General features: G+C 35.3%; 1 protein-coding gene across 37 annotated transcripts in view; it reads right to left on the minus strand.

Annotated features, from left to right (window-relative positions):
* Positions 1–24545, minus strand: part of RIMS2 (regulating synaptic membrane exocytosis 2) — a 592618-nt gene that overhangs the window by 370520 nt on the left and 197553 nt on the right. For 15 of the 37 annotated variants that reach the window (XM_068983636.1, XM_068983635.1, XM_068983644.1 and 12 more), the window contains exon 1: positions 8655–8776. The exons of 21 other annotated variants lie outside the window; for them this stretch is intronic. In XM_068983636.1, coding sequence (XP_068839737.1) covers positions 8655–8776 — 122 coding nt within the window. Of the gene's footprint in view, positions 1–8654; positions 8777–16283; positions 16326–24545 lie in introns of those variants that run through there. One more of the 37 variants, XM_068983623.1, reaches the window with a different exon arrangement.

Genomic DNA, 24545 nt, shown 5'->3' on the forward strand with positions numbered 1-24545 from the left:
AAAGGATCTGAAAGCTACCACAATAACTGTATTAAAGGAAGTAAAGATAATATGCTCATAATGAGTGAACAGATAGATCTCAACAGAGAAGTGATGACTATTCAAAACAACCAAATGGAAATTTTAGAATGAAAAGTAAAATTTCTGAAATTAGATGAGCATTTAATCAGATAAAGATTATGAAAGAAAGATCCCATGAACTCGATAATTACATAATCGGAAAAAGAGAGAAAAATTTTAATTACACAATATCTGGGATAATTTCTAAATAGTTTAAAATACAAATAATTGAATGAAAAGGAAGTTAAGATAAAAACATGATTTAGTGAAACAATTGACACAAACAGGAGAGAAAATGAACAGAGCTTAAAATTTAAAAATAAACCAATCAAGCAAACAAGAGGAAGTTCATGAATTTAAAAATATCAATATCAAAAATAAAAGAAAGGTTATCAGTATCAATTCCATAGATATTAAAAACTAAAGGAAAATTATGAAATTTATACCTTTCTAAACACTGTTAATAAACAAATGGGCTATCACAGCTTCTATTTAACCCTGTACTATCTGTCCTAATAAAAGAAGAAAAAGAAACAAAAAGCATAAATACTGGATATGAAGTAGAACTATATCTATCTGCAGATGACATGAATGTTTACATAGGATATTATAATGAACCTAAAATAATTATCACAACTAATAAGTAAATTTGGCAAGGTCAAAAGATACAAGGTTAACACTGAAAATAAATTTACATAGAAGTTGAATACAACTAGAAATTGAAATTTTTGAAATAATTCTATTTATAGTATGACCAAATACCTTACATGCTTATGAAAAAAATAGTCATTCAAGACCTGTACCCTTAAAACTACAAAACATTCTTAGACAATCTAAATAAATGAAGAAACATCCAATAGGAAAAATTAATGTTTTTAGATGTTAATTCTCCCTAATCAATGTACAGAAATACAATGCAATCCCAGACTCAATCCTAGCAAACTTAAATCAAAATTAACAAATTGATTATAAAATGTATATGAAAATGCAAAGAGCCTAGAATATCCAGTATCTACAAAGGTGACAAACCAACCCAACAGAGAGTATAAAATCTTTTAGTATTTTTAGCAAATTGTGGTAAAACACTGAATAACAACCAGGAAAATTATGAATCTTGACCCCTACCTCCCACCATTCATGCAAAAAATAATGTGCAATGGATTGTATACCTAAACTGAGAAGCTAAAACTCTAAACCTTCTGGAAGATATATAGGAGGATAGTCTGACAACTTAGAGACTGGCAAACCGTTAGCACAAAGAAAAAAAAAACTGTAAAGTAAAAAATTGATAAATTAGATTTTTATCAAAATTAAAACTTCTGCTCATCTAAAGGGATTATTAAGAAAATAAACAGGCAAACCACAGACTGGGAAATATATTCACAAAGCATATATCTGATGAATGACTGATACCTAGAATAAAGAATTTTTGCAACTCATTAATAAAAATAAAAACAACCTAATTTTTAAAAAATTGAACAGACACTTCACCAAGGAAGATATACAAATGGCCAATGGGTATATGAAAAAGTGACATTGTTAGTCACTAGGCAAATACTACCAAAGGAGTTGCTATTATAAATTCATCACAATGAAAAACAATTAAAAGACATATATCAACAAACATCAGAAAGTGTGAGGAATCACCAAAACTTTCAAACATATTTGGTGAGAGTTTAATTATTTTTTAAAAATGATCTGGCATAATAAAACTAAATACACACCTCTCCAAAGACCGAAGAATTTCTCTTCTAGATATGCATCCAACAGAAATGAAAATGTATCTCCACAAGAAGATTAATATGAGTATAAAATATTCATAACATAGAAGACTACTCATAAGGAAAAGGAAAACTAATCATATATGCACATGAATGAATTTTTTAAATTAAGCTGATCAAAAGTCTTTCATAAAAGTGTATCACCTACATGGTTTCAATTACATGAAGTTCTAGAACAGACAAAACAATCTATACTAAAAAAAAAAATAATAATAATCAGAACAATACTTGGTTCTGGAGGCTGAGGGGAGTCAGTATTGACTGTAAAGAATCATGGAAGATGTAAGTGTGGGAATTCAGAGGTTAATATAGTCTCTAATTCAAGAGGCTCAACCTATAGTGACTACCCCAATATCACATGGTCAGTAAGTAGCAGACCCAAGATATGAACACAACCCCTGTGTTCAACACTACACAACATAAAGCTACCACAATATATGTACTAACAGTCAGGCACAAATCACCTGCTGACTAGACATGGCAGCTCTCCTTGCCTATTTCCTTTATCTCTATATCTGACATTTCAAAGGTCATGCAATGAAATGGAAAGTTTAAAGGAACTTAACTGAGAATTCCTGAGTTTAAGTAAGTAGCTAAAAACTGTATTTCCTAGAGCCTAATTTGGGTCCCATGTCCCACTTTCTAAACCAGAGCTGCTCTACTTTTAACTGTTTTACATACTGAGTTAGATTTGAAAGGAAATGTTCTCAGCTAAAATCAAAAGACAAACAAAAATCATGACTTGAAAAACACCAGACAAAGAGCCCTCATAGTTGAAGATACCACAACTTTAACTTGTAATGGCTTTTTAAATTTTGCCCCAAAAGAACTGCTCACAAACATTTCAACCCAGTGATCGATCCCAGGTCTCCCACATTGCAGGCAGATTCTTTATCAACTGAGCCACAAGGGAAGCCCTCTGAGATCCTTAAAACTTCTCAAATGCAGAAGCTAAATTCCTAGATCAGCCTTAGGAATTATTTCCTTGGGGACATGAATCTTTGTCAATAATTCATAAATGGATATGAAGGGTCCATGGCATATATGAAATGAATTCATTTTGCTAGTCAGTGAATTAAACAAAGTGAGTTTACCAGTAATTAGCTTCTTCAAGTTTTATAAGATTCCTTACAATCATATAAAAGGTGATAATAAAAAAGTATAGCTAACTTTTACTTGTCAGTCATCAACAAAAGCAATAACGTTATAAATGAAAGTTCTTTGATAGAGAAAGTAGTACTTAGTGGCTGTATATCAGTATCAGATTAAGTATCTATATTAATAATTTTGGTATATGGCTATGATTCACAGTAAACATTCCAGTAAAAGTATTAATGATACACATCTAGAAATCAAAAGACATTCTGATTAGAAATATAGAGTTGTTAAGATAAGCTTTTATTTCTGTAATATAACTATTAGCATTATAATAATTATTATATACTTAACAAGGTTTATAGATACACTCTGGAGCTTCCCTGGTGGCTCAGCAGTAAAGAATCTATCTGCAAAGCAGGAGAGATGGGTTTGATCCCTGGGTCAGGAAGATGCCCTGGAGAAGGAAATGGGAACCCATTACAGTATTCTTGCCCAGGAAATTCCATGGACAAAGGAGCCCGGCAGCCTACAGTCCATGGGGTCATAAAAGAGTTGGACATGACCTAGCAACTAAACAACAACAGTAGCATAGATACAGATATGTGTGTATGCGTGTGTGTGCACATGTGTACATTCGTATCCACCTCTTGGGTGCTTTATCTTTCAGAATATAGACTCTTCACGAAACATTCTTCCTATCATCAAAAACTGATGTGCTGTGATGATACCAACTAAAACCAATGCCCACTGAGCACACTGTACTCCCGGAACTATGAAAACTAAGAATGCTGTTCTTGCTATGTCAAAGCAGTCGTTAATGTGCCGTGATGAATAACAGGTGTCCGTGCCAAAAATTCTGAGCACAAATTGATGGCTTCATTACAAACCAAAGCAATAGTAAAAAGCTATATAAAGGTCCAAATACTTCTAACCCAAAACACTATTAGATGAAATAGTTAAATATTTACTTTGCAAAATCAAATTTTATTTCGGATAATATTAATGTTTTAGAGGGCTTTCCAAGTGGTGTTAGTGGTAAAGAACTCACCTGCCAGTGCAGGAGACCTAAGGGACTCAGGTCCAATCCCTGGGTCGGGAAGATCCCCTGGAAGAGGGCATAGCAATCCACATCAGTATTCTTGCCTGGGGAATCCCCATGGACAGGGCAGCCTGGCGGGCTACGTGCAGAGTACATCATGCAAAAATGCCGGGCTGGATGAAGCACAAGCTGGAATCAAGATTGCCAGGTGAAATATCAATAACCTGAGATACACAGATGACACCACTCTTATGGCAGAAAGCAAAGAAGAACTCAAGAGCCTCTTGATGAAAGTGAACGAGAAGAGAGAAGTTGGCTTAAAACTCAACATTCAGAAAACTAAGATCATGGCATCCGGTCCCATCAGTTCAAGGCAAATAGATGGAGAAACAATGGAAACAGCGAGAAATTTTATTTTGGGGGGCTCCAAAGAAGACTCTTGAGAGTCCCTTGAACTCTAAAGAGATCCAACCAGTGCACACTAAAGGAAATCAGTCCTCAATATTCATTGGAAGGACTGATATTGAAGCTGAAACTCCAATACTTTGGCCATGTGATGCAAAGAACTGACTCACTGGAAAAGACCCTGATGCTGGGAAAGATTGAAGGCAGGAGGAGAAGGGGACAACAGAGGATGAGATGGTTGGATGGCATCACCAACTCGATGGACATGAGTTTGAGCAAGCTTTGGGAGTTGGTGATGGACAGGGAAGCCTGGCATGCTTCAGTCCACGGGGTCGCAAAGAGTTGGACATGACTGAGCAACTGAACTGAACTGAACTGAATGTTTTGGAGGAAAATAGCCCATTTACACTAGGTGAATTCAAGCTTTAAATTTCAGTTTTATAATTAGAGTGGATCTGTAATTTATTGTCAAATGACAACACTTTTGAGAGGAAAAGCAGCAGTGACAATAATCAGTGGGACACAGCAGGCATAAACGGAGGCCAGCCCAGCCAAATCTGATCATATGGGAACCTTACTTGTAATTGAAAATGCCAACAAGTCCGAATCTTCTTTGATCTACTAGGTTTTTAAAATTTTACTTTTAAATATTAAAGCCTGTGCATAGCTCATTATATACAGATGGAAAGGAGAGAGAGTGTGTGTGTCTTTAATATCCATTCTGAATAAATTACAGCCCTATTATGCCCCTGTGTGGCCAGCCGGCACAGCAAACTCACTGACATACATTAAGTGACAGAGAAATAATTACAAGGTTTGGAGGAAAAGAACAAGAAATATTACTAAAAATCAGAAAAAGCCAAACAGAAAATATTAAGTACATTTTCTCCACAAATTTTATTATGAAAGATAATCACTATTATCACGTTATTTCAATACTGCTCAAAGCAAATGATTACTCAAGGCACTGAACACTTAAAAATATACCTTCTAGCATCCCAACATTTTTGTTTGCTTCCAAAGATAAGATCACAAATTTAGATTCCATAATGAACTTAGTACTTCAGAATTTTGTTTCCAGTAACAAAAGGAATTATCTTTGTATCCTGATCAAGTCATTTAATCAGGGGGGAAATGAGTTTAGGGTAAGAAATTTTGATTATAAGAATATAAATGAAAGCATCATTTCATCAAAACCTATCAAGTCGATTTACATTAGATGCAGACACAGATTTTTATTTTTCTTGTTGGACCTTTGGTTTTGTTATTTTAATTATAAAAGAAGATGGTACTTTGCCACCTCTTTTACATACAAAAATGGTACTTAAGCACAAGATAGGAGAGTCACCTAAGAACTTCCAGTTTAAAATGTAAGAGCTATATTATATCGTTTCCAATAAAAAGTCCATCTAAAATATTTTGATTGTTTTCAAACAAAAGAAATTTCAATTATTCATTAGATAATAAAATATTTTATCAATCTATACATATCTCTGGTTTAGTGACTTATGATACATCAAATATTATTGTGTATTGAAAATTCTTCACTTCTTTGACAAGCTGAACCTGAAAATACTTTTGGAGTAATTATTATGGAAGATTTTAATTTTTTAACCTTGTATTGCTTATATGTCATAGAGGTAATCTGCCCTAGCACCTGAAAATCTGATGAAAGTTAAGCTGCAGATTTAGGGACAAGATTAGTTACCTGGAAAGAGTCTCAAGAAAACTATTTGAAAGAGTCCTCTTTTCAATAATAGATTGTCTACAGTTGACGTGTTGTACTATTCTAGTAATTTCTCCTAAAAAGTAATTCAGAATAAAATATAATGTGACTGTCCATACCTATGATGTTATGTTTCTGTCACTTTAAAGATCATACTTAATGTCACAATACAATAATTGAATATTCCATTTCAATTAATACCATTAAACAATAATTATTCATGTAATAACAACCAACACTATTCTTTCCAGAGTGATACTTACAGAATTGATGCTTCAACTTTAAGACCATTATTATGTCTAGTCCACAAAGCTGAAAGGCCTATTATTTAGATACATTTTTAAAGTTGTTGTAAGAGTACAACATCTGATGACATACTCAGATCATCTTTGTTCTATAAATTTTTCTTCAAGGATGATTTTTTATTCTACATCTTACTTTCTGATTTAATGTCTAAGCAAAGTAAGAATTTTAAAAGACTACTGTATCTGATTCAAACACAAACCAAAACATTAAAATATGTGGAGATACTAATTACAAGCTCATATAAACTCATTTTCATCTCTCATATTTCTTAAATAATAACTATTTGCATAACTGGCTTTGCTTATTAAAAGTAAATCAATAGTTTATATTTATGAAAATCAATAGATTGACAGGTAAAAAATGTCATGTTTTCTTAAGACTAACAAGTTAAAGATATATAAAGACAGCGGATTTATTCCTCCTAAGCCAGAATAAATTCTTCATTTACTAACTGGTAGTTTCAGATAATTTTAGCCAAAAAATTTTTAAAGTTAAATAAGGTTGATCTCACAGAAGCATTAGAAACTTCACAATTTGATGTTTAACTGCAGCAACCTAAAACTCCAGGTTTTTAATAATGAAAGCTTTGCAATTATGAACATGCCCATTATAACAGAAACTTGAAGCCAAGCAAAAGAATGTTAGTAAGCATACACAAAATTCCCTCAAGAAATAGACTTTTTTCAAATTTTAAAACTACTAACATTTATTTTAAAACAAATTCCATACCATGCTGTTAATAGCACAACTTCTAAAGTGAATGTGCACTCAGCCCTAACATTAATAAACACATAAGTTCTTGGCATTACAAAAAAAAAATAGAAATCAAACAAGGAAAAGATATATAAAGGATAAGTACCCATACTAAAAGTCTGAGAGCTTCAGATAATGGAAATTTTAAGAAAGCCATGCTGCCTCTTTTACATAAATGTAAAATGCAATACAGATTATTTTTATCATTACAGAAACTCAAGCAATGTATTTCTAAACTAAAAACAAAAAAGTATCTTAAAATATAGACAGCCTCTTTTAGAATATCACAGAATTTCATAACTCATATATTTTTAGTCCAAAAACTAAATGTAAAAAAAAAATCAAATTAGTTAATTTAACAGAACAGTAGGAGGAAAGAAGTGAAATTTTATAAAAAACGGATGTTATTCCATATTTCATGAAACGGTCATAGATAAATTTATCATCAGTAAACATCTTAATTTTCAACAAATTCTAAAAGCTTCCTTTTCACCTGCTAAGTTAATACAAATACTGGATAATAGGTATTTTTAAAATCCTAAAATAGCCTGCCTCACACTGTTGAGAGATCCTAGAAGAGACCAGCAAAAATCATTCAATATTCTCTGCACTCTTAGTTCCCCCTCAATTTCCAGAAGGTTTCAGTACATTATCATGTTCACAGTATTTCTTTCTCAGTCTTTCTCTACACATATTTAGTTAAAATGGGGTCTTTCTTAAACAAGGTATATAACATCAGAAATACTCAAAAGGCAAACAACTTAAATGAGGGGAAAACTGCATGATAAAACTGCATTTCAAAAGCATTCTTTAATAAGCTAACTGCTACAGTGAAAGCCAGAGAAACCATCTAAAACATATGTCCGTGATTTAACAACCTTCACCATACACACATACACACACACCGGAAAAGAGCAAGTTGAAAAAGCAATAGGAATTTATAACAAAGCATCCTTCCAAACTAGCCCATCTCATACAAAGCATTATTAGCAGTTCCATAACATAGCTTGTTTTAAAGTGATTATTGATCTACCCTGCATAGAGAAATGTCTTGGACCTAGAAAACGTCTTCTGCATGTTTTACAAAAAGCATGCATGACTGCTAATTCACATTTTCCAACAAATCACATATGATTATATAGCCCCATCCTTACATATGCAATGCAATCACTGCCGTGATCACAAAGGAAAAAACCTATCAGACATTTTAAATTAATCATTTTATTTATTAGAAAATGAAATCATGAAACAGCCTGTATTATATTTCAGAGGTCAAGCTAGTTAAATTTAAGATGTTTTTGTGCTTTGAAGTAAGCTTATTTTCCTTTTTAAAATCAGTTAAGAACTACATAAAAATATATGTTTAAGATTAAAAAGATGACACCCTTATAATACTAATATTTCAATACAGAACAATTTTATAGACATAAGATCCTTATTCTGAAAATATCAATTCTAAAAGAATATATAGTTTAGCTTTACTCACCTTGCATTGTTCAGCGTTTGTCCAAAAAGCTCATTTTGTAAAATATTTGGTGGGGATGAAAAAACCCCATGAAAATGAGATAAAACAGAATTGCAGACCTGGCGCAATGTCTCAAATTGCATTTTCCTTCCTTTTTTTTTCCCCCCTTCTCTTATTTTTCCTTACCACCTGTCTTTAAAGTCATCTATTTGCAGACACCATCAAATAAAAACATGCCAATCAAGTTCCATATTTCTCCTGAGCTCTGTAAAAACTGTGCTTAAATGAGCAGAGGTTGATAGTTAATTGTACAGTCATTATTCTTCTAATTCAGTCGTAGAAGATTCAGTGCCCGTGCGGCTTTCGGCTTTCTCCTGACTGTAGCAAGAATTCTAAACAGCAGTGAGCTTTTTGGGCATTCCCAGCTGAAGTGTGAAGCTGAGCTGCTTTCATGGACTCTACTCATATTTCTCTAAGCCTATTAAAAACACGCAATGAATAGATGCTGTCGTCAGGAGTTTCAGCACATCTGGCTGCCAGCAATAAAATCTCAGAAGTAATAAAAATGGGCCAAGGTATCTTCCCAATGTTACTACTGGGTAAGAGGGGAAGAAATTATACATTCCTCAACCCTTTTCTCTTTCCCTGAAAAATGAATAACTCCAGCCACAGAGTATATAGGTCCCATTAGTGTATAGGCTACTGCATAGGGCCAAAACATTCAAAAAATAAGCAGCTGATCCTTCTTTTAATATCATAAAACAATAAAAATATAACAGACAATAGGGGTTTTATTGCCTGCATTTCTAATGCCATACTTCAAAAGAGACATTTGGAAAACATGTACTTAGCTGTCTTAATTTCCTATTTAATTTTAAAATGTCTTCATCTACTTATTTTTAAAGGAAAGTGAATAATGTTCAGCTGGGCCCTTTTTAAAGGCCATACATGGTATGAAAGTGTTAGTCACTCAGTCATTTCCAATTCTTTGCAACCCCATGGACTGTATAGCCCACCAGGCTCCTCTGTCCACGGGGATTCTCCAGGCAAGAAAAACTGGAGTGGGTTACCATTCCCTTCTCCAGGGGATCTTACCAATCCAAGGATTAAACCTGGGTCTCTCTCATTGCAGGCAGATTCTTTACCATCTGAGCCACCAGGGAAACCCATACACATTATCTACGTGATTATTCAAGTAATGCTAGAAAAAAAACTGTACCTTATCAATTAAAACTGAAACAGCACACATGAAATATGAACTTTCCCACAAATCAAAAAGATACAACTAAGGCTAGAGAGACTTTATCAACTATTATTTATTCCAATAATGGCAGTCACAGTATTTTTTAGAAGGATATTTCCTGAAGGCGCCAATGGTCTTAGAGTACCACAGATCACCATCCATTCTAAACGAGTAACTCTGGTTTAACTAAAATCTTAAGTTACTCTACATCCAGGATCATCCATCTTTCTACAAAAGATGCTCTAAACGTAGTGTGTAAACCAAATTTTAAAAAGCAACTCACTTATAGGATGATCAATGTACTTATTGATCTCTAACTGCTCCTAAATCATGACATTTCTTTAACAAATACATCTCTTTTAGCCCTTTTTCTCTCAACTTTCAGCCTTAACTTCTTCTATCCCCTTCCACACACATACCACTATCAATAAATAAGCACTTAAGTGCCTATTTAAATACGCAAAACCTTTTTTATAAATTAGTGAATTCTTTTTGATGCGAATAAACATGTCACAAAATAACAACATAAAAGAAACAATACTAAAATTTTAAAAGATAAAAAGTAAACATAATAATATAAAGTTTAAAACAACTAATTTACTTTTTTAATAAATTAAGATCTTCAATAATGGGTTTGTCCTCAACTAAGAGAGGCCTGGTATAAGGACTTCTCTGGTGGCTCAGACGGTAAAGCATCTGCCTGCAACATGGAAGACCTGGGTTCAATCCCTGGGTCGGGAAGATCTCCTAGAGAAGGCAATGGCAACCCACTCCAGTGTTTTTGCCTGGAAAATCCCACAGATGAAGGAGCCTGGTAGGCTACTGTCCATGGGGTCGCAAAGAGTCAGACACAACTGAGCAACTTCACTTTCTTTAAGAGTGCTCCTATTTTGCTTATTATGTTATAGTTTAATAGGTATATACTAATATGTTTATGAAATATATACACACATAATAATCATAAACTATTTTTGGCTTATTAAGTATTAATACTTTTAAATTTTTTAATATTTAGAAAACATTATGAACAAGTGATCGTTGCTACTATTTTATGGATGAAAAGAAACTAAGGTATTAAGGGATTAAAGATCACACAGCTTGTAAAAGAGTATTTGAATGAAGGTCTTTACTTTGGGCTCCATTTCATATGCTTCTTGCCTATTATTCTATCTATACACGTGCACACATGGGTACCCACACATACACACACATACACACTTGTATTTGTAAATAAAAAATAAGTGAAAGTGTTAGTCATTCAGTCAACTATGACTCTTTGCAACCCCAAAGACTGTAGCCCACCAGGCTCCTCTGTTCATGAGGATTCTCCAGGCAAGAATACTGGAGTGGGTAGCCATGCCTTCCTCCAGGAATCTTCCCGACCCAGGGATCAAACCCAAGTTTCCTGAATTTCAGGCAGATTCTTTAACATCCGAGCCACCAGGGAAGTCCATTTGTAAATAAATCAGCCTCAATACATGAATAAGAAACCTATTTCCCAGTGATGCAATCAAGTATATTTCAAAGTAGACATGTCAAATTTTTAAAATTCACAAATAATTTTAAGTTGGTTTCTTCCATTTAACTCAGACAGAAGCAACCTGATGTGCTTCAAATTGTTAAGCCTCTGACTACAAGTTGATTTTTACATCTATGAAAGGTCAATTTCTATAAGTGGATATATACATTTTTAAGTTCTTAATTTCTGAAACTTATAGTATCTGTGATATATCCATCCATACACACACGTGTGTGTGTGCATATATGTGTATATATATATACACATACACACACATATATATACCCAACGCCTTGTGGGTAGATTCAATTTTTATAAATAGGAGACTTCGCTGGTGGTACAGTGGATGAGAATCCACCTACCAATTTAGGGTACACAGGTTCATTCCCTGTTCCGGGAATATTCCAAGTGCCATGGAGCAACTAAGCCCAGGCACCGCAGCTACTGAGCCTGTGTGCTGCAAATACTGAAGCCCACGGGCCGAGAGCCAAAGAAGCCCCAGCAATGAGAAGCTCGCTCACCACATCTATAGAAAGCCCATGTGCAAAAATGAAGACTTAGCATAAGCAAAAGTAAATTAAAATTTTTTTTAATTCTTATAAATAATCCAAAGCCATTTTAAAGCAAGTCTATTAAATAAGAAGGTGACTAAACTGCAAAATAGTCTGTCGTTAAAAAAAATTTTTCTTTTATGTTTCAAAATTAAATCTTAAGGCAAGCTCACAACAAGAGTTTCAAAAATGGTCTAAGCAATAGAAAGAATACTGGAATGAGCCTCAAAATGGCTTCTTTGAAGTAAATAATATAGCAGCTGCCTTCCTAGGAGCCTTCTTTTCCAGCTGTCACTGTATTACACGCAGTACTGGTCAGCTTCCTCACAGTTTCTGCAACATTCCAGAAGAGATTTCTCCCACTTCCCTATCTCACTATCACCTTTCACCTTCTCGCACTCATCCTGAGGGGCTCAAATGTCACTTTCTCAAGAAGACTTTCTTTAGTCTAGGTTAGGCCTCCCATTATCCACGACCATGGTACCCTATACTTTTTCTTCACAGCATTTGATAAAAGCATAACTATATATTTACTTGAAAAGAGTCTGTCTTTCACTCTCAGTTCCATGATATTAAGACGCATGTTTATCTGTCTACCACAATGCCTAGTAGAAAGAAGATATTTAATAAATAAGAAGCCTAAATTTTATAAATTTTATGTTTTAGTCACATCACAAATTAGTACAGGAAACTGCTCCGGGCTTAATTTGGTTGTTAGTTTCTGTGTTTGTTTTTTCGTTTTGGCCTGCCATATCATGTTATAAGGTTCATAAATACAAGAACAACCAATATTCGCAACCAAAAACATTGTGCATTGGATGGACCTTGTGGTTTGTTATCAATATCCTAAATATTATAAAGAATGTTTATAGTTCATATTGTTTTAAATTTTCTATATACTGAAGGCTCACAAGTAATATAAATATCAGAGGCTTCTATAAGGACAGAAGAACATAGCACTTGAAGTCAAATGGCCTGGATTTAAGTGGTGAGTCCAACCCTACCTAGCCATAAAACCTCAGGATGTTCACTTTATATGTCTGAGCTATGTTTCTTCAAATGTAAAATAAACTACATCACTTAGGGTATTATTATATCAAAACAAATGTATTTTATAAACTGTAATGTATGCTTTATGTGGGAGTAACCTCACTGTGAACTATCTATGGAATCAAATTATTGGAACCAAGACTCTAACAATAACGTTCCTGCTGCTGCTGCTTAGTCACCAGTCGTGTCTGACTCTGTGCGACTCTGTGGACTGTAGCCCACCAGGTTCTTCTGTCCACGGAATTCTCCAGGTAAAGAGTACTGGAGTGGGTGGCCGTGCCCTCCTTCAGGCGATCGTCCCAGCTCAGGGATCAAACCAGCTCAGGGTCTCCTGCATTGCAGGCAGATTCTTTACCACTGAGCCACCAGGGAAGCCCAACAATAGCATTAGGTATCTTTTATTCATCATATTTATTTATGCAACAAATATTTATAGGATTTCTTTGTGCAAAGTTCTATATCTCTGTTCATTAGATGCTAAAGGGATAAAATGCTTATGCTTACCCTTTTCTGCAAAAATGAGATAAATTCAGAATGTCCTTCAAGTAAGGTCAGTCCCATACTTACATCTAGTCCTGCAGAGGCATTAACACTCACAAATGGTATAGCTGGTAGCAATTGTTTTCTCTGTGGCCATTCTATTAGAAAATTTAGCTCCTCAATGGAAATAACAGTGTTAACTAGAGTTCCCACAGAAGATGTTAAGAAACTTCAAGCAGCACAGGCAATTTCATTAAAGATGACAGGGAAAAAGTCAATCAACACTAAAAAGTTAAACCTTTTGAAAGCAATCTCAAATTTTCAAATAAAAATGAAAACGTAATTTATTTTGCCTGTTAAATTGGCAAAGTATTGGCTAGAAAGTCAGAGAATGGCCATGTAAATAAACTGCATTTATTATCAGGACTGTATACTGATAGAACCTTTTGAGAAATATTAAGTAGTATTTGGCAAAAACTTTTAAAATCCTCAAACTCTGAGAGAACACTAGGAGAATAAACAATGAAATGCTGATATTGACTACTTCTGGGTGAAAATATCACAGAATCGTTTTCCATTATTCTGTAGCTTTTGGTACGCTATCCACAAGACAGACCAAAATGTAAACTATGTAATGTGGAGAATTCTATAGTTACAGTGAAATCTTTACCCATAATATATTATGATGCTAGCCCATAAGCTTTTGCTTAGCAATGCTCTAGTAAATCAAATACTAGATTATTAGTTTTCACATGATTGGCTATATTCATCTCTGGGTCAGGAAGATTCCCTGGAGAAGGAAATGGCAACCCACTCCATTATTCTGCCTGGGAAATCCTATGGACAGAGGAGCCTGGGAGGCTACTGTCCATTAGTTCACAGAGTCAGATACAACTTAGTGATTAAACAACAACAAATTAACAGTGGTATGTTTTCTTCTTTATCAAAAAGTTCTTAAAATTCTGTAATCAGTAAAACTGCTTAATCAGTACTATGAAAATCCAAATGAATGAGAAAACAAAATTTAGCACTAACTTCTTTACATTACCTTCAAAAATATTTGAAGTATAAGTCTTAAATTAAAATTATTAATATTTAAGAATCTTGGTTTACAAATTTCTAGTGTCAATAAGTGGGATATCTTAAGAAGTTTAATGCAAACTCAAAAATTAGATGAATGAGTAAAAATTAGGAAATTATACTCTTCTGAACAGTACATGTATCTAAGGCACAAACACTTATTTAAATTTTATGTTCTAAAGATGTCTAGTTCCAAACATGTTGGGATTTATTTTTAATGTTTAACAGTACCAAAGTATTTCTATTAAAATGCTACACACATGAAAACATCTAAATATTACTGATCAATTAATGAAATTATGTTATATAGTATGTATAATCTATAAGAAAAATCCCTGAAACATTAAAAGAATCTTTCATTTTCTTAAAATATAGATCTGTAGTTCTATCTATATAACAACTGCACTATCTCTTCTATTGTAATATTCTTGGTCCATTGACTTTCTGAACCATCTGATAAAAATCTAAGGCTTATAAGAAAGATGGCCCAGAGAACAAGGTGTCTTTATATGCTTTGCAAATAAAACTCTTGCATTGTAAATATGTCCCTGAGGCAAGACCATGAAACCATTTACCTGAGGGGTAACAAATAAGCAAAGAAATAGGAAGAAGATGAAATTTCTAACAAAAAAAAAGGAAAGAAAAGATGTTCAATAAATGTAAACTGGCTTATGCTTCAACTTAAGGTGGACCATATAGTACATTCAGGAAAGAAACAGAGGAAGAGTAGCCCGGATCTAAATAAGTACAAAAGTCTAAAGATTTCATATAAAAATCAGAAAGGAGTTTAGTTTAAAAATACCTACAGCAGTTTTCATATTCAGCTTTTTAAAATGTGTTGATAGTGTTTTCATTTGTTTTCTGACATACCAAAAAATAAAAAATCTGTAACACTTCCTGGAGCTTAAACTCTGTATCCAATCTCCCTAGTTTCAATCACTGCATCAGAACAGACTCAACAGTTTCTACCATCTAATTTAGAAAGGAAAGGAAAAACAGTGAAAGCATCCACAAATGTATGAAGTCCCACCGTCATTCTCACCTCCCTGATCCCTCAGCCTAGGCCAAATCTAGGGGCTAACGTCACTGCGCTCTAACCAAGTTGCAGAGCTAACAGAAGGACTTCAGGGCCGCTTCAACAGTTCAAAGCAGCTCTTACCAGAGCAGCCTCCAACTTACAAGCTGGCAACAGCAGGAATACGTTTCCTATCAGATTCAAGAATTAGGCTACAGGGTACCAATTCTAGATTTAAACTCCAGGATGAAAACAGCCAGAGTGATTCTCTGCTCTGACACCCAAAAGGTCTATCTGTTAGAGGAAAGAGAACCAAGATCTCAGAAAATACAATCTGGTAAGTCCCTCCAGTATCAGGACTGCTCATTCTGAGTAAATATTCCCTTGATAACCATCAAGAGAATAACTGGAAGCAACACTACAGCCTCAGGGAGCAAGATCCATATGAATAAGGTCCAACTCCACTTCTAATAGCTCCACTGTCTGGGAACCACAGTACAGAAATGATGATAGCCTTGGGACTCCAAGTACTCAACCTAATCTTGCAAACTGCCTCCATAAGGCACTCTATTACCTAGCAAATTCCAAGTATCCATAGATTCTTCATGAAAGAAATGCTGACTGCATACTGTCATTATATGAAAATGAAAAATGATAATCATTGGTACAACTATAAACGTGTTGTAGCAAAATAAGGGGGACAATGAAATACTGTGCAATAATACTGGCCTCCAAGAGTTCCCATCCACAATGCCTTTCTTTCTTTTTTCATGCTTTTCCATCATGATGGAAGATAAGATATTGATATTGAATATACACACTTCATTTCTTTCATACAATTTCCTTCTACTCATTATTTCATGAAATAAAGGAGGAATTGGAGACATCATAAATACACCAAAAAATTATCTCACCACATATGGATGCAAGAACATCAATTAGAAAGCCAATAAAGTAGCCAAAGCAAGATAATAGTTGGCTTGAATTAAATATAGCAGTAAAATGGAGACACGGGAAGACAAAAAGTAGATATTAAATCAACAAGACACAATGATGATTTGCCACAGGGGTGGGAGGGGGTGTATGAAGGTCAAGAGAGGCATCAAAATGACTCTCAGATGTCTTTCTTCAGTAATCAAGCAGAGAGTCTTAACATTTCCTAAGACAGAGAATGCCAAAGGAGGTGCAGATTGAGGGAAAGGAAAGGGGAAGATGATGAGTTGCTGAATTTAAGGAGCATGTAAGATAGCTAGAAAGACAAATAAGTAAGCAATTGGATATGTCACTCCAGAGTTCAGAAAAGAGTCCTCAGCCAAAGACATAAATTCAGGAAGCATCAGCATGTTAGCAATGATTTCAACCAAGCAAGCAGATGAGATCACCCAGAGAAAGTTCAAAATGGTAAAAAAAAAAAAGTGTAAGACAGTACACCAGGAAACTAAGTTCCACACTGTCATCAGATACAGAAGAAGCGTAAAGGATAAAGGTGAAGAGAAGCCACAGAGGTGGGAGGAAATCAGGAAAGCATGGTGGCCTCTAAGTCAATAAAAGAGAACATTTTAAGAAGAATGATATGACTGACTCTGTATTATATATTCTGTCATCTGGAATTGGAAGAGTCACCCCTTGTAATGCTGTGCTTCATAACAGTTCTATGGAAAACAGCTCTCTTACCTGAAATCACTTGCTCTATAGGACCCAGACCTAGCTTATGAAAATGGACTGAGAGCAGACATCCTTAAGCTTCCTTCATAAGTCCTTTTTCCTCCCTTGGAAGAAAGTAAGCAAACAAAATTTTTAGTCTTCGTTCAGCCAAAGCAGGAGACTCTGTGCAAATAAATGCAAATCTACATGTATTTTGATCCAATTCTACCAACTAAAAAATCTAGTTAGATATGCCTGGTCCTTAGAAATGGACAGAAATCAATACTAATCAGAGAAACTAGAGCTACTTATGAGTGAATCTGTTTAAGTACCAAATTTGAAAGTAGAAAAGAAACTAAAATATAACATAACAAAGAGCTATTCTATCAATTTTCCACCTAGTTTCCTTTTATTCTTACTACCTCCTTCCTAAAATATCTAGCTTACTTATTATTAACTCTATTTTAGAACCCTCTTGCTCTAGTAATTTTTGTTGCTTTTGTTCAGCAGCTAAGTTGTACCAACCCTTTGCAACCCCATGGACTGCAACATGCCAGTCTCCTCTGTCCTCCACTATATCCTGGAGTTTGCTCAAATTCATGTCCATTGAGTTGGTGAGTAGGTAATGCTTTTTTCTTTTAATTTAAATTTATTTATTTTAATTGGAGGTTAATTACTTTACAATATTGTATTGGTTTTGCCATCAGTTCAGTTCAGTTCAGTCACTCAGTCGTGTCCGACTCTTTGCAACCCCATGAAACCGCAGCACGCCAGGCCTCCCTGTCCATCACCAATCCACCACAGGTGTACACGTGTTCCCCATCCTGAACCCCCCCTCCCATCTCCCTTACCGTAAACCATCTCATCCTCTTACACTCCCTTCTCCTTTTGCCATCAGTCTTTCCCAGCATCAGGGTCTTTTCCATTGAGTCGGCTCTTCGCATCAGGTAGTCAAAGTATTGGAGCTTCAGTCGAATAGTCAATGAATATTCAAAGTTGATTTCTTTTAGGATTGACTGGTTTGATCTCCTTGTAGTGCAAGACACTCAAGAGTCTTCTCTAGCACCACAATTTGAAGGCATCAATTCTTCAGTGCTCAACCTCCTTTATGGTCCAACTCTCACATTCATACATGACTACTTGGAAAATCATAGCTTTCACTATACGGACTTTTGTCGGCAAAGTGATGTCTCTACTTTTTTTATATGCTCTCGAGGTTTGTCATAGCTTTCCTTCCAAGGAGCAAGTGTCTTTCAATTTCACGGCTGCAGTCACAGTCTGCAGTGGTTTTGGAGCCCAAGGGGGGAGAAAAAAAATCTTTCACTGCTTCCACTTTTTCCCCTTCTATTTGCTCTGAAATGATGGAACTGGATGCCGAATCTTAGTTTTTTAATGTTGAGTTTCAAACCAGTTTTTTCACTCTCCTTGAATAATATTTGTAATGACAATGAATAATATTTACTTTATGTGTGAAGTAAGTCACTGGAGATTGGATTAATATATTGCTTCCTATCTTGAAAGGACCTCCCTTGATGTCATATTCTGTTCTAGGCACTGCCCCATTTTTATGCTCCTCTTCTCAGCAAAATGTTTTGAAAAAGTTGTCAACCGTTGCTGAGTGTACCTCCTCATTTCACATTCTCTTCTCAATCTATAATAACAGAGTTTTCATCACTAATACGCCACTGAGATGGCTCTCATCGGTGACTTCCATGTTGCCATATTCCAAAACAATTCTCTGTTCTTTTCTTAACACAGCTTCACTCTAGCATTTGACGCTGATGCTATGCCATCTATAGTTCTTAAACTATCTTCACTCTTTGTTCCTGAGACATAGTCTCCTTATTTTTGTCTTCTTGGTGGCATTTTTTTTTTTCAGCCTATTTTGCTGACTCTTACTACTCTCCTTCAGTCTCTAAATGTTGGAACTGTCCAAGGCTCTATTGTGACCATGTTGTAGGTTGCTTCTGTTCTTTAATCTAATTTGCTCTTCCTAAGTGACTTAGATCCCATGGCTTTAAATATCTTCTACACATTATACCTTTGCCCTTCCCTTTCCTGAGAACTTTAAACTCATATGTCCTAAAACTCCAAACTCCAAATTCTTGTGTCCATCAACTTGATATCAACAAATGGAAGTAAGAAAGTCATCTCAAACATAACATGGCCAAACAGAATTCCTTAGTTTTTCCCTTCTTGGAACAACACTACTAGGAGTTTTCCTTAATCTTTTTCTTTCACATTCCACCACATATATTCAGTCTATCAGTAGTAGATTGTGTCAACTCCATCTTCAAAATGGAACACAAGTCCAACAACATCCATCTTGTTACTATCATTCTAGCTTAAGTCACCAACATCTCTCTCCTAGACTACCTCGATAGCCTAATTTCTCTCTGTATTAATATTTGTCTCCTACAAACCATTCTTACATAACAAAATGACCCTATGACAATATAAACAGTATCATGTTACTCCCATATTTAAAGCCTACAATGGTATCCTATTACATTTAAAACAAGATCTAAACTTCATCACTTGACAGAAAGGGCGATTTCTTTTTTTTTTTTTTGTCCTAGTGGTTGGTGAGAGTTAGTGTGAGCAACTACCTCTTACTCCTTACACAGTACCACCATGTCACTGTAATTCAGAAATTCCTATGGATACTCTCATTTAAAATGTAAGCTACTTTTACAATTTATAAGTGTTCCCAGAATGCAAAAAAGAAAAGATAATATGAAAATACAAGTAAAAGACCAATTTAGGCCTTAGACATAAACATAACCACCAAACCTCAGATTTTTTTCTTTTTTTGAGAGAACAAAACACTGAGGTGCACTGAAGCACTGGATCAAAATATATCTAGGGAGAGGGGAAAACATCACAATGAAAAAAAATCAGATTTTCCTAAGTCTCCCTATTCACATGACTCTAATTCTTATTAAGCAAAGTCAACCAGAAGAAATGGGAGTCGTAGCACTTTTCTTAGACAAGAATAAGAAATCAACCTCAAAACTTTCATCCGTGTCAAATAATTTATACAAACGAACTTCAGATCTATACCACTAAAGTGAAAAAGTTATTTTACATCACAACAATCTTGAGTTCATATATTCTGCAGCCTTGCAGTCTTCGTTGTATGAAAAAATATTACACTTTTCCAGATGGATGTAACTAAAATTTGTCAATCCTGCTCTGTGAACACAAACCAACTCTCACACAGAGAAAAGGAAGACTGAAATAGTTTTAAAGATTAGACAAATAGAAAACTCAATACGAATTTGAAAAAAATTACTGAGAAAAAACAAGTTAAGAACTAACATCTAAGAAACAGACAAGCAAACAAAAATGCTCGGGTGGAAACATAATAAAAGAAAGACATGGATGAGGGCTGCATCAGTAGAGAGGGGAGGTCACCCTTAAGTTTAATTTTCCAGTTCAAGCACTGTGTAATTAGGCAAGCACAGTGAGAACTGTTCCACCAATAACCTTCAAACCAACCTTGAAAGACCTTTCCAGACAAAGAGCTTCAAATCACACCACAAGACTTCCAACTGTGTCAAATAATATATATAAGCATCTCTTGGGTATATATCACAGAAACAGAAACAGCTGGTTATAGGTAATAACAATTTTGAATCTCTACATTATCTATTTTTATTGCATTATTAGTTTAAAAAAACTAGAGTAGCCACAGATGACTAAAGAAGAAATCCACACAATTCTATATTAATGCTCCTAACAGCAAACTGTATTTCAAATCTTAGGACAACAGCAGTTTATCATGTGTTGAGCTATCTTGAGATGCATGAGACTAATTCATTCTTTGGATAAAAGAGATCGCACAAAATTAAAATAAAAACACCTAAGAGAAATACACACTAGTGCCATTATTAAATACAGCATGCATACAAAAATGAACATGCATAATTAAATGTAAAAATTTCTATAAACTTCTTACAAATTAAAAAAAATACATTTTCAAAACTGTTCTGAGTTTTAAACCAAATTTCTCAATGGCTGCAGCAGCTCTGCAAATAAAGGCTACGGTCAAAAGATGCCAGAATTATTTCAAGAAAAACCTCTATCCCAACTCACTGTATGTTAAACTTAGTCCCACCATTCGGAGAAGGCAATGGCACCCCACTCCAGTACTCTTGCCTGGAAAATCCCATGGACGGAGGAGCCTGGTAGGCTGCAGTCCATGGGGTCGCTAAGAGTTGGGCACGACCGAGCGACTTCACTTTCTCTTTTCACTTTCATGCATTGGAGAAGGAAATGGCAACCCACTCCAGTATTCTTGCCTGGAGAATCCGAGAGACAGAGGAGCCTAGTGAGCTGCCGTCTATGGGGTTGCACACAGTCGGACACGACTGAAGCGACTTAGCAGCAGCAGTCCCACCATTCCTCTTAGAAAGTAAACTCAGCAAAGATCTTTTGCATTTGCTTATCATGACAATCACAGCATAGACAAACTCAAGGACAAAAACAGAAATCTAACAAAAAATAGGCAAGGTAACTGAGAGTTTGAGTTATCTTCTACAATCCTGTCAATACACAATTAAATACTCTGTTGGTGATAAGGCGGGAGACTATGAAAAATTTAACCTTTAGTCTAGCAATTATAGTCTAGCAATTTTCAAAACTGTAGCGCTCTAGTGACCTCAGGGGGTGTCCCCAAGACTCCTTCAGAGAATCTGCAGAGCCAAACTATATTCATAATAATACCAAAATATTATTTGCCTTTTGGACTTTCATTCTCTCATGGGTGTACAGTGGGGTTTTCCAGAGGCTACATTATATGTGATATCTAAAGATAATGAATACACAAGGATATAAAAGTGTCTAGCTGTCTTCCACTAAATCAGACATTAAAGGGATATGAAAAAATGCAAAATAACACCAATTTTTTCACTAAATTTTTCTTTTCTTTTTGCAATACTTGAAACACTAGCTTTTATTTATACTTTCATTTGAAATATTGAAATAGTTGTTGCATATTGCTGCAAACACATCACCACAATCTTGGTGGTGGCTTATTAACAAAACATGCATTTATTATCTCACAGTTTGTTTTAGGCCAGGAATTCCAGCATGATTTAAAGAGAAAAAGAGAAAGAGAAAGTCGCTCAGTCGTATTCGACTCTTTGCAACCTCATGGACTATACAGTCCATAGAATTCTCTAGGCTAGAACACTGGAGTGGGTAGCCTTTCCCTTCTCCAAGGGATCTTCCCAACCCAGGGATTGAACCCAGGTCTCCCACATTGCAGGCGGATTCTTTACCAGCTGAGCCACCAGGAAAGCCCAGCATGATTTAAAGGGTGTACTCAAGGTGATGGCCTGGCCACGTTTCTGAAGCTCAGGGTCCCTTTCCAGGTTCATGTGATTGTTGGCAGAGTTAAGTTCTTTGTGGCTCTAAGAATGAGGCCCCATTTTCCTGCTGGCTATCAGATAGGAGGACTTCCCTAGTGGCTTATCGGTAAAGAATTCGCCTGCAGTGCAGGAGATGTGGGTTCAGTCCCTGGATTGGGAAGACCCCCTGGAGAAGGAAATGGCTACGTGCTCCAGAATTCTTGCTGGGAAAATCCCATGGACAGAGTAGCCTGGCGGGCTACAGTCCATAGGGTCACAAAGAGTCAGACACAACTGAGCGACTGAATACACGCATGCTACAGACAGAGGATGCTCTCAGCTCCTAGAGACTCCCCCACAGATCCTTGCCATGTGATCCTCTCACAGCCCTTACAACACAGTATCTTACTTTTTAAAGCAAGCAGAAGAGTCTCTGACTTTAGTCTAAGACAGTCTCACAGAACGTAATGTAACACAGAAGTGACTATCTCATCATTCTTGTCATACTCTACCAAATAGAAACAAGTCACAAGTTCCATACATACCCAAAGGAAGGGTAAAACTCACTACAGCTCAACTTAGAATTCTATCTACTCGATATGGTTAGTCAACATGCAGTGGGCTTATTGTTATTTTTAAATTATTTAATAAAGGTATATTCTCAGAGAAGGCAATGGCACCCCACTCTAGTACTAGCCTGGAAAATCCCATGACTGAGGAGCCTGGTGGGCTGCAGTACATGGGGTTACTAGGAGTCAGACATGACTGAGCGACTTCACTTTCACTTTTCACTTTCATGCACTGGGGAAGGAAACAGCAACCCACTCCAGTGCTCTTGCCTGGAGAATCCCAGGGACGGGGGAGCCTGGTGGGCTGTCGTATATGGGGTTACACGGAGTTGGACACAACTGAAGCGACTTAGCAGCAGAAGCAGCAGCAGCAAAGGTCTATTCTAATTTTTTGTTTTTATTTCCAATATGATAAATATCAATAATATAATCCATATAAACAAGCTCTCTGAGGTCCTCAACCATGTTTAAGATTGTAATGAGATCTCAGTATCAAAATGTTTGAGAACCATTGCTTTAATCTAAGTTGCCTCTTGTATTTGCTGCCTCTATATTCAACACAAAGATAAGAAAACTTACTTTCTGCAAGAAGTGTTTTAATTTTAAAACAAACAGGCAGTACCTATGATTCCAATATAAAATGAAGTTTTTGAGTAAATTTTTGAGTAAATCATTGAGTAAATGATTCAAGATATTTAGCTTTCCATATCATTTAGCTTGAAAATTTGAACTATAATCATTTATTTTTACAAATGTTTAAATATTCCCCATTTAATCTCATACTTTCACATTTCAGGGAACTGTAGGAGCAACCTTCTTGAGTAGATAAAAATAGGTGGGTCCTATGAATAACTGGAACAGGGACCATTTATCTATAGTAAAATGCAGGATGGTAAACAATATGAGCACATATATTTCAATGTAAATGAGTATAAAAAAAATTCAAAGGCCCCACCATGAGGCTGACTACTATTATTCATGTTATTTAGGACTGATGAATTTAGATGCCCATATCCTTGAACAAAAAAATATATCAAATAGGAAGATGTATCTTTATCTTCATTTAAAGCTTGGACTCCAAACCCCTATTTTTTAACTCTAGCGAGATGCTAGACTTTACATGAGCCTTAAAAAGACTACTCTTGCTCCTGAAGCTTCAGTACTAGGTAAGACAAAACTAGTGACTGGCTCCTTATTCTCACCCTTTTCTTCTCCTTTGATCTAGCAAAGGGTACTTCCCAGTTGTTTCATCTCAGGCCTGTCTTATCACATCAGCTATAAGAGAAGAAAATACTGAAAAAAAATTAAAGTAGGCACTTATTAATACCTCAAGGCACTTTCATTGATTACCACTTTACTCACTTTACTAAAAGATCTAAGAGACACTTTTACGTTTACCAGTCCTCA

The sequence above is a fragment of the Capricornis sumatraensis genome, chromosome 11 (genome assembly GCF_032405125.1).
Source record: "Capricornis sumatraensis isolate serow.1 chromosome 11, serow.2, whole genome shotgun sequence".
Lineage (NCBI taxonomy): Eukaryota > Metazoa > Chordata > Mammalia > Artiodactyla > Bovidae > Capricornis > Capricornis sumatraensis.